General features: G+C 35.2%; 1 protein-coding gene across 1 annotated transcript; it reads right to left on the reverse strand.

Annotated features, from left to right (window-relative positions):
* Window positions 1-735: 735 nt before the first annotated feature.
* Window positions 736-10,779, reverse strand: LOC149217533 (cysteine-rich receptor-like protein kinase 2). The gene is made up of 11 exons (XM_089390258.1): window positions 10,753-10,779; window positions 9,822-10,001; window positions 3,552-3,740; window positions 3,075-3,431; window positions 2,869-2,986; window positions 2,646-2,771; window positions 2,416-2,555; window positions 1,942-2,025; window positions 1,471-1,745; window positions 1,232-1,373; window positions 736-1,107 (listed from the first exon to the last, which is right to left on the reverse strand). The coding sequence occupies exons 1-11, from the start codon at window positions 10,777-10,779 to the stop codon at window positions 736-738; spliced, it is 2,010 nt and encodes a 669-aa protein (XP_089246384.1).
* Window positions 10,780-12,384: the final 1,605 nt, after the last annotated feature.

Raw genomic sequence — 12,384 nt, forward strand, 5'->3', positions numbered from 1 at the left:
ATCCATTTATGACCAATATAAATAAGAACGTCGATAACACACATCCCTGTCGAAGACCCCTTATGACCTTGAATAAACCGGTTGGAATCCCATTAATGAGAACAACCATTCACTGAAGAAATACATTCCATAATTTAGTCTATGAGCATACGAGCAAACCTGATTTTGTGCAATATAAACCTAAGGAATTCCGAGTCGATGCAATCATAAAGCCTTGGTCAAATCAATTCTCAAAAAAATATATATATAGTTCAAAATTATTTTACAATATCTTAAAAATTTAAATTATTTCAAAATAGTAAAATATAAAAATAAAAATTAACTCAATATTGTTATAAACCATACATTATTTTACAAATTCAAAATATTTTGAAATAACCCCATTTATAAGAATCTAAATTATTTGGAAATCAATAAAAATATCGAAAATTGGTTAATATTACTTTAACAAACCTTTTATATTATAAAGTGCTTCTAGATGTCTCGAATACTATGAACTACCTTGAAAATTTGTGAAAAAAAAAACATAAAAGAAAGATGAGAATAAGATACTCAATCCCTAGTCATATGGAGTCGAACATCACATGCGATAATGAATCTATATCATTAAACTCTCTCTATCTCATCATAATGAATCTATGAAACCAAACAGGGTGTTTGACGTGCTTAACTGTCTCAAAACCAATATCACATCTACGCATGAGATAAACATAATAACAGGGTGTCACCTTATTTTCACCTTGGCTCCATAGTGGTTAATGAGAGATTACCACCTGCGGAGTGGACATGAGAAAATGTGCTACCATAGGTGCCTACTTCCAACGACTCACTGTTGCTTGACGTGTTGTTAGGGTCTCGACGAGGAGTAACTTTACGACGTTCAGCCAATACACTCTCCTCATCTACGAAAGCAGGCCTTGTGGGCAAAGGAATATGCTGTTGCTCACCTGTCAGCATCGACACCACCTGCGACATTGAAGGCCTCAACGTTGCGCCTGCTTCAGTGCGCGTTGTAATCACTCTTTTCTCTTCTTCCCACAAGCAACTGCCCTCCAATGTGGGGTCCATAACTTCTAATGCTCTCTCTGCTTTATACAGTCTCCATGTCTGGTAATTGAGCAATGTCGACAAAACATAAAACATTAGTTACCAAGAAATCATAATTGCATGGACATTTTTAGAAAATTTCTACTTCAAAAAGGGATCTTGAGATCCAGTACAAGAGCCATACAGCTTCAATTAGAAACTCCACGTGTTGAGGGAAACTGTAGTTCTTTCTTCCACTGATAATCTCGAGTAGAAGCACTCCAAAGCTGAATACATCTGCTTTCTCTGTCAACTGTCTGCGTAAGGACTCAGGCGCAATGTAACCACTGCACAATGTTAAGGACAATCAAATCTCCAATTAATAGGTTCATCAAGTTAACCCTCTTAAAAAAAGTTTGGAAGATGAAGAGATTGAACTCTTACCGAGTTCCTGCAACTCTAGTGCTAACGTGGCTTTCATCTTCTCCAAATAGTTTGGCTAACCCAAAGTCTGCTATTTTTGGTCGGTATTTATTGTCTAGTAAAATATTGCTTGCTTTGATATGTCTGTGGATGATTCGAATCTCAAACTCCTCGTGAAGATAGGCAAGCCCGCGCGCAGTTCCAACAATGATTTCATACCTCTCTCTCCAATTAAGTAAATGCCGTTTTGTTGTATCTACAATTATTGCATCACAGACAGTAAATGAATTACCAAGCTACGTGCACAAACTAGATTCCAGGATTCATGCAGAGAATAAGCAGTTAAAGAACAAGCGAAAACAGACCGAATATAATCTTGTCGAGGCTACTGTTGTGGAGGTATTCGTAAACTAGCAGCCTTTCTGATCTTTTAACAGAGCAACCAAGCAATCTCACTAGATTCCTGTGCTAAACACGAGTGATGAGATTTGCCTCATTCAGAAATTCATTGTCTCCTTGCCTTGAACCTATGTTCAGCCGTTTAATTGCAACCTCTCTGCCATCAGGTAGAACCCCCTGAAGGTCAAAGAAATTGAAAATTATTTGTATTCTCCACCAGATGCATCAGATGTTTAGACTTTTTGCTATGGACTTCTTAAGTGGATGCACATAAATCAGATTAAAACAACATTTATTTCTATCAGCATGTTTATATGTAATTCTATTTTTTTGGGGATAGATTACACAGTAAACCTGCATATCTATTCCTGTAACAGTTTTTTGGATGGCCATGTACCAATTTTTGGACAGATCTACGAATACATACTGGACATATATCTGAAGAACTAAATTTTATTTCTAATAATAAAATTAAGCTTTCACTTTTTGCCGAGAAAAAAAAACTGACTTGGACCTGCTACCCACTAGTATGTAATTGAATGGAAGGCAATGATCGTAGGCCCTCACCTTGAAGACAGATCCAAACCCTCCTTCACCAAGTTTGTTTTCTGCTTTAAAATCGGAGGTAGCTCGCCTTAGAGTATCGTATTTGAAAATGAGCGCCAGATTCGCCATAGAAGGCGATAAGCTAGTTCTTCCTTTCTCACCTGTCGGAACAATTACATATGTCTATTTATCTTAATAAAATAGGTGAAAAGTTCACCATATACAATTGAATGATTGAGCAGTTTAGAAACCTCTGGTTCGAGAAATCCGTTCCCAACGTTTTGGGCGAAAACAAAAAAGGCCTATGGCTGCAATTAATCCAACCGTAGCGGCTACTACGCCCAGAGTTATCGCAAGCACATTACGTTTTTTGCCTTCTGCCAATTTTCACACAAAGCCTCACCATTAAATTTAATTTCACCAAAATGTACGAAACTAGTTTATTCTTATCATTGTAAAATATGTGAAGGATACCGGATGATGCAGCCGGTGGCGAGGGGAAAGGAGTAAGAGTGTTGTCTGCACACGAAGTGTTAGCATTAAATTGGGCCTCATGTTTGATTTCACCAAAATGTACAATGTAGAATGTAAACTACGTGAAGGAACATACCGGATGATGAGGGCAGAGTGAATAAAAACTAATAAGTCTCGTAACGCAGTTTGCAGCCCATAGTATGGACTTGTGCTCCAAATGATCCGTTTCGGCATCCCCATATATTTGACTGATTAAATATTATATTTGAGAGAGCAGATAAGCAAGACTCGCAGCTCGCTTGGGACAGATCTCTCCAACACTGGGCTAAGTTGTAGATTCGCTTCGAAGGCGAAGAATCCTCATCGAATACATGTGCAGCAAAAAGGTTGGGACTCCCCACAACTGTTTCGATAATATTCGAGAGCACCTTTAAAACAACAGAGTGGAACGTCTCTGACTGGTCACTGATATCCGGGCTGCAATCACAACCATAAGGCTGGATACCCTGAGCACTATAATTGTAAAAATAATGATCGTCATAATGTAAGAAGCAGTCGTCTAGCTAAATAAATCCAGAAGTATTGTTTTGACATTTCTGAACCAGCTGTGTTTTTATCGTTGATGTGCAGTGTTGGCAGAAAGAGGAATTTCAATCTCCCGTGCACTATAGAAGCCCATAAACAGAACTGCTGCTGTTTTGGCCCTCAACACTAGAGGTATTGAATCCAGTCGTGAAAACGTCGGTCACCAATGATTCCAGAACCTGGTTTAGATGAGGCTGGAAGGGGCTACCGTTTGTATACTGGCTAGTTCCATAACCGGACCCATTAAAAACCTCAGCAGTATAATTTATATATTGACCGACTGAGAGCTGCAGACACGTACATGTAAGACTTTTTATAAACTTAAGCAGCGATTCTACATGCGGAAAGATCTGAAAAGAATCGTTGAAACTTAATGCCCAGGGATACGAATTACCTCCAGCCATTGGTGAAACTCTTGATGCAATTTCCTTCTGAAAAACCGTGCTCCAACTGCCCAAGCAAAAGGAAAAGAATGCAGCTGATCTGAAGGCACTTCCAAGCTTTGCTATCTCAGCTAGATGGTGTAAAACTGAAGGGGATTGAGATATGAGCTTGGGGACCAAACAGATGAACATATAGCTAAGCTTCCATCAAGCTTCTCATAGCCATGTGTTAGATGTCCACAAATCAAGGCAGAGAACTCGAATCAAAGTGATGGACCACTTTAGTAGCTCCTAATTACAAAATTAGTAATTGCAGTTGCCTTTTCTTAACTTAAGGAAACTACTGCAGTTGGTTTCCATAAGTTAAGAAAAGACTGCAACTCCATAATTGTAGGCAACAATTTGTGCAAACTTAATGGAGCTAACATTCTCCCACTTGGTCCATACTTCCAAACTTAATGTCTCAACTTAAAAACCATTGATAATCTGTATTAAGTAATAGATACATGAATCATGGCGATAAGTCCTCTAATGATGAGTATTATCTTCCATGTATTACTATGTATTTATTCTTATTATAATTTATGTGGCAACAATTTCTTAATGAATAAACCTTATGTTTATTCTTGGTCCTTCTTAAATGAATTTTCTCAAATCAACTTAAGGTGCACATAAATATGAGAAAAAACATCACAATAATTAAGAATTTCATTAAAATAACATTGTCCATACAATGAAAAACTACATAATGGAACCAAGTCCCATATTCAATACATGATCCTTGAATTTAAACGGTGGCATGCCCTTAGTCAAAGGATCAACGATCATTAACTCAGTGCTGACGTGCTCAATGACCACTTTCTTTTCTTTAACACGTTCCCTTATAGCTAAATACTTAATGTCGATGTGTTTATTTCGACTCCCACTTTTATTGTTTTTAGCCATAAAAACAGCAGCTGAATTATCACAATATATTCTCAATGGATTAGATATAGAATCCATAATTCTAAGCCCAGAAATGAAATTCCTAAGCCATACACCATGTAAAGTAGCCTCAAAATAGGAGACGAACTCGGCTTCCATAGTGGAAGTGGCAATCAAGTTCTTCTTGGCACTATTGCATGATACAACTCCACCGGCCATCATAAAAAAGTATCCTGATGTTGATTTGCGTGAATCAACACATCCAGCGAAGTCAAAATCTGAGTAGCCAATTACTTCCAAGTTGTCCGTCCGTCTATACTTAAGCATGTAGTCTTTGGTTCCTTCAAGGTACCTCATAACATTCTTTGCAGCTCTCCAGTGGTCTAAACCTGGATCACTCTGATATCGTCCCTACATTCCCACAACAAATGCAATGTCAGGTCTTGTGCAGACTTGAGCATACATTAAGCTTTCGACAACAGAAGCATATGGAATGTTCTTCATTTGTTCCCTTTCAAAGTCGTTCTTCGGGCATTGGTTCAAATTGAACCTATCACCCTTCACAATGGGAGCTACACTTGGTGAACAATCCTTGATCCGAAATCTCTCTAAAATTTTATTAATATAGGTTTCCTGGGACAGACCCAAGATGCCTCGAAATCTGTCTCTATGGATCTTAATGCCAATGACATAAGATGCCTCACCCATATCCTTCATATCAAAATTCTTAGAGAGGAATTGTTTCACCTCATGTAGCAAACCCTTATCATTGGTTGCTAGCAAAAGGTCATCCACATATAAAACAAGAAAACAAATTTTACTCCCACTAACCTTCAGGTATATACATTGATCCATAATGTTTTCTACAAAACCAAAAGAAGAAATTACATTATGGAATTTCAAATACCATTGGCGGGATGCTTGTTTTAAACCATATAATGACTTCTTGAGCTTACAAACCAATTGCTCACCATCACTAGAGGGGAATCCTTCAGGTTGTTTCATGTAAACCTCTTCCTCTAGATCTCCATTAATTCTATCTATGGAGATATGACCTAGTCTCCGGTGCCATAATTTAGAGGAATCTTCATTAATAACACATCGTTTAGTGCCAGTGTGAACATGCATTGAATCATATGTGACATTGTTTTGTAAATTAATGCAGTAAAGACCATTAGACAAAATACCATTCCCAACATAATCAGATTTATAGAATAGACTGAAAGATTTTTCTGAAAAGTTTAAGGAATATCCAAAAGGTACAAGCCTTGAAACTGAGATCAAGTTTCTAGAAAAACTTGGAACATAAAAGGTCTTTTCTAATTCCAAAACAAAACCACTACTTAAAGTTAAATAACATGTTCCTATAGCTTCCACATGCGAGCCCATCTTGTTTCCTGATAAGATGCTTTGCTCACTTCCCACTGGCTTCCTTAGGTTTTGCAAACCTTGCAAGGAATTCGAAATGTGAATTGTTGATCCAGAATCAATCCACCATGTGTTAATATTAACGTTAACCATATTAGATTCATAACAAACAAATGAGATTATTTCCTTAAGTTCGGGAATGTCACAACGAATTTCAAAGAAATTCGCAGGTTGTACTGCTGCATCAAAATAAAGAATCACATGCTTATGTTAAAATTGAGGCTTAATAACTTTCATGTTTTACCAATGTAAATCATGCTAAAAAGAATTGAATCAAATGACATAAAAATTGCCTGTGGGCTAAATTTTTAATTCAAACAGATTCAATAAAACTTTATGATAAAACTTATTAATTCATAACTCCTGTGGGTAGGTTATGAAATTTTATCCTAACAAATATAATAAAAATTCATGTGGGATAAAATTTATTATATTCAATGTAAATCATGCTAAAAAGAATTGAATCAAATGACATAAAAATTGCCTGTGGGCTAAATTTTTAATTCAAACAGATTCAATAAAACTTTATGATAAAACTTATTAATTCATAACTCCTGTGGGTAGGTTATGAAATTTTATCCTAATTAATTACATAAATATAATAAAAATTTCTGTGGGATAAAATTTATTATATTCAATGTAAATCATGCTAAAAAGAATTGAATCAAATGACATAAAAATTGCCTGTGGGCTAAATTTTTAATTCAAACAGATTCAATAAAACTTTATGATAAAACTTATTAATTCATAACTCCTGTGGGTAGGTTATGAAATTTTATCCTAATTAATTACATAAATATAATAAAAATTCCTGTAGGATAAAATTTATTATATTCAATGTAATTAATTACAATTCAATGTCTAAATAATCTTTATGTGATCTAACCAAACAAAATATATAATTTTATTTAATTAAAGATGCTGTGGCTATTCTCTAATTAATTAAAATTATATGGATCACTAGACATTATTTTGCTGCATAAACAAAACTTAACCAGAGAGAAAATAACGTTTACTGAAAGGAGTAAGTCAAAATGACATTTTAATAAACTCCATATAACTGTAATAATTTTCCAGCAAAATCAAAATTAAGGTTAAAGCAGTCAGCATTACCGAAAATGACTACAAATTGATTGTTCAATTTATAAACTTAACCCGGAGATTGACTGAAGCAGCGTTGATCTACTTTGCACTTGCATAGCAAATGTAGTTCGAAGGCTAGCTGGCTTGACTTCAGGCTCCGTCCTTAAGTTTATAAAACAACAAAAATTGACCAGCAAACAAGCTATTTTGGTCACAATATAAATAAAATTTAGATTTTAAATTTAAATTAAAATTAAATTTTAATGAAGCGAATGCAGTGCTGAGAACATTATTCAGTGCTAAGAACATTCCGCAGCGGTGATTCGTCACGTGTTTATAATATTCAATGTCTAAAGATTGACATTCAACCGCCTTGGTAACTTCGCAAGTATGGGTTTGTTTTGTTCAATTTTGTGAACCGTAATCTACGTTTTGAGGTTTTCTAATATTCTATGGTTTGGAACGATATAAAATTAAAATCAATCAAACTAAAAATCATACACCATTGGGTCCAAATCATAGATAATTATTTTAAGATCAAAAACTAGTTTCCCAGTCTTAAGAGATAATCCTCAAGTCACAGCTATGATGCAGGCTGTAACTATTCTTGTTCTAGCATTAGTACTTTCCCGAGAACCAACTTTTTAGAGCGAACTGTAATCATAGAATAGTATCTGTGTAGGAAATACTAAAATATGTTCCTGAGTGGCAAGTATGCCAAGTTTTCTAACATATTCCCTATAGGAACTCATTGATCTGTGCTAAGTTTAGCTCTGTTTCCTTGGATACCACCTTTAATATGCTGCTGTTTGATTCGTGTTTTCTCTGGCAGCCGACAAGCGGATACTTTCCTTGCTGAATATGCTGCCCAAAACAGCATTATTCCACGAATTCTTATGGAAATACTGGCCAAGGAAAAATTTCCATGAATATACTCATGCCCAAAAAACCTCCGCTTTACTTGAGAATCAACACAATAAAGTTCGCACGCTTGCCAATTAGTATAGCTAGGTTCACGTTGGTTTTTCCTTATAGGCCTAAACTGTTCCAAATGATATTGGAACGCAAGATCCATATAGGCCTAAACCGTGCTCTCTCATATGCTTAACGTAACCCGCGTTCCACTTTCACTGGATATCAATGAAAGTAATTTATTTGGAAATTCAAGCCTCTGCCAACAATCCTCAAAGATGGGTGTGGTCTATATATTACCAAGTTTCTTAGAAATTTTGGTTGGAATATCGTTTTTTACTGCATATTTAAATTAAGCACCATGAAAAATCCATAGTTGTTAACCTTCAGGGAGATTTCTCTTCTTAATCCTAAAACAGTGCCAGTGCTGAACAAATGCCTTCTCATTATGAAAATTAGCAATTTAGCTGCTGTGTTATTTTGTGAGAAACAGTCCTGAACTCTCGTCTATTGTGGCTACTAATTTCCAAAAACAAAATAACAGGATATGATTTCTAATCTTAGTGTATATGTTCAAAACGCATATGTGCCTGAAATTCTTGTTGCTCTGTTAGTGAACATGAAAAAAAAAAATCAATGGAAAGTGAGTACCCCGTTCAAAACCCCGGTTCGGCATTTTGGTGTGGACTCGGTTGTAAGTATAGAAACCCAGCTTAACGCTATTAATTATCTTCCTACATACTACTATGTTAAGGTAAATCTCAGTTTCAATGTAGCAATTTGCTACCTTGCAGATCCATGATCGGATCTATATTAGCATACATGATAAAGCTCTGCGGGAACTAATCTCCGCATATATAAGTCAATGAATGGGTATCTCTTTGGGGAACTAATCGAACCATCACATGTTCTATCTTATAGCAGGCAGTGGTTTCAAAATCGAAACGCAGACAACCGTAAAATCTAATATTCAATACATATGGTAGAACGTCCAGACCAAAGTGAAAACCACTGTTGTACAATGCTCTGAAGCTAAAAGTAAATAAATCACCGCAGGTTTCAAACTAATCCCTGTATCAAAGTATTCTAATGGCACCAAGGCAGAGATAAATAAATGGCTCCGATACCAAATGTAAGACTTTTTATAAACTTAAGCAGCGATTCTACATGCGGAAAGATCTGAGAAGAATCGTTGAAACTTAATGCCCAGGGATACGAATTACCTCCAGCCATTGGTGAAACTCTTGATGCAATTTCCTTCTGAAAAACCGCGCTCCAACTGCCCAAGCAAAAAGAAAAGAATGCAGCTGATCTGAAGGCACTTCCAAGCTCTGCTATCTCAGCTAGATGGTGTAAAACTGAAGGGGATTGAGATATGAGCTTGGGGACCAAACAGATGAACATATAGCTAAGCTTCCATCAATCTTCTCATAGCTATGTGTTAGATGTCCACAAATCAAGGCAGAGAACTCGAATCAAAGTGATGGACCACTTTAGTAGCTCCTAATTACAAAATTAGTAATTGCAGTTGCCTTTTCTTAACTTAAGGAAACTACTGCAGTTGGTTTCCATAAGTTAAGGAAAGACTGCAACTCCATAATTGTAGGCAGCAATTTGTGCAAACTTAATGGAGCTAACAGTACACAGAGTGAAGGTAAGTAGCATGCTCCTGATTAATTGTCTAATCTTCATCGCCATCGCAGCACAGGGCATGAGCTCAACGCTCGTCCCGGCTACTGCAATATTCCTGGGCGTGGCAAAGTTTTTGATGAATGGAGCTGCTCCTATCTTCTCAGGCCGGGCAAAGTTCAAGCGAACCTGACCTTTTATCACGTTCTATTTTTTTGGGCGAGTTTGACTTTTTATTATTAGTTTTTCATTTCTTTTTATCGGAGTTAAAAAATTAGAATGAAGTTTCAAATTGAAAATGATTAATACTAAATAGCAAAATTGATTATAACAAAAAAATTGTCGAGGGAGGGTGTTTAGCAGCAAGGGTTCTCCGGATTTGATAGGATGATAGTTTACATGTTGTTGTTAACATTATATTTTATCAATTTTATCAATTATGGTATTCATTAGCATAAGGTTAAATATAATTTGAACATTACAAGTGGAATAGTATGTTTATCTTGTTTTTATATGTTTAAATTATATTTTAGAAACTTAAACATTCTCAATTTATGCTAGTGGCAACGATTTTTTATTTATGTAATTCTCATTTCATTTAATGTAGAGTATTTAACTTTAAAAAAACATAATAAACATAAAATTTATTGAGTTGTCTTTAATGAGATTTTTTGGAAGCTTTTCTGATGGGTTTTTCTAGTGACAAATCCAAATTCATTTATTTAAAATACAATTTGAATAATAAATTAAAACAAGTCATATTTCTTTATTTACACGTCTTATTTCTTTATTTTTTCCCAAGGTCATTAGAGTTCTTATATAATACAAAGCCTTAAAAGTCAAATTCTTACATGGTGAAGCTATATTATGTTTAAGTCACACCCAAATAGGATGGGGAATTGAACTGGTGACCTAACATTTAGGTGTCTTAACAACCCACCTCATCACCTTGTATCCAAGACCCCATGGACAATCTTGTAATTTTTATTAATTGATTATTATTATTTCTTTCCTTTTTATATTGCAAAAACCTATTATAATTGTTGTGAAACAAAAGAATAAGGAACAAAGAAGACAAAATAAGATCATGGGAATGGTGAAGGAGAAGGTTGGGGGATTAGATTTAGAGGATAATAAATGTATAGTTGGCTTCCATGAAAGCTTATATCCCATCTTCTCGCAATAAAAAACATCTAATTTGTTTTATCCTCTAAATCTAATCCTTCTAACATTGATGTCAATCCTACCCCTGCCTCCTTTCTTTCTACCCACCTCTTGTTTTTCAACCTAGCCTATTCTCCTTTCTTAATCTACTCTAATATAACATCTTCTAATCCCCTTCCCTAAATCTTACCCCTTCACCCCTATCCCCTTCCCCTCTTTTTAGTTTTCTTTCTAATTGCATCTTTAATAATGTAACCTAATCCTGATTTCACTTTAATTCTATTTTAATTTCTTTTTAATAATCTAATATTTTAATTCTATTTTAACACCCTTTTTTAAAATAAAATATCTGATTTTAACCTTAAATTAATTTGACCAAAATTTCTTTTATTAATTCTAATTCTATTTTAATTCTCTTTACTTCTCTTATAATTTAATATTTTATACTAATTTAACATTTAATAGCAACATTCCATACCAACACCAATTTAATTTGACCAATATTTATTTCTATTTTTTTTTCCTTAGGAAATATCCAAGCAAATTCACTCCAACACCAATTTAATTTGACCAATATTTATTTCTATTTTTTTTCCCTTAGGAAATATCCAAGCAAATTCACTCGAAGGGATCACATCCCAACGACTTATTACTAGAGCATAACCCCAAACGTGTCAAGGAGAATTGACCCCATGACGTCTCATTAGAAAGGTGCTTTAGCAATGAGCATTCGACCAATTAAGCTAACCCTCGGGGCTAACTAATATTTACTTCTATTACTTTGATTTTTATTTTAGTTTTTTCCCATTTGTTTTTTACTTAATTTTACTCGTAATAATTAATAATAACAACGCCTTTTCCATGGTGCCCAAGGCCCAAAATGTTAATTTTCCTATGTAAGGCCTTTATTTTACCCTTTGACCATGGTTTAGGCCCTTTGACCCATCGCTATTACCCAAATCAATTAAATGGTAGCCATATTTCACTTAGAGGCTAAAGATCCCATAGAAAGGTCTCATGTGGTATTTCAATGCATATTTCATGATGCTTGAGCTTGAGAACATTTGTTCAATGCCCAAGGCCCTTGTTATCCTTCCTTGACCATTGTCAAGACTCAAAGACCCATTTATCTAACTCAAAACATCATAATGCCATCTAGTAATGAAATCATAGTCAAAATATCCCCATAAGGGAATGTTTTATAGATTGTCTTAGTTTTTCATGGTGATTAAAAGTAAGATGAATCATTTAGGGCTCAAGGACCATGCATTTATCCCCTGACCTTGATTTGACCTTGAGACCCATTCTTGGTTCGCAACCAACCTAATCATTGCACATAAAACACCCATGGAGGAAAATGATAACCTACAGAGATCAAATTTAGTGGTTGGAGGACTCCGCCATGGTG

The sequence above is a fragment of the Pinus tabuliformis genome, chromosome 1_1, assembly GCF_031772625.1.
Source record: "Pinus tabuliformis cultivar Carrire ecotype Pingquan chromosome 1_1, CPIR1, whole genome shotgun sequence".
In the NCBI taxonomy this organism is placed as follows: Eukaryota; Viridiplantae; Streptophyta; class Pinopsida; order Pinales; family Pinaceae; genus Pinus; species Pinus tabuliformis.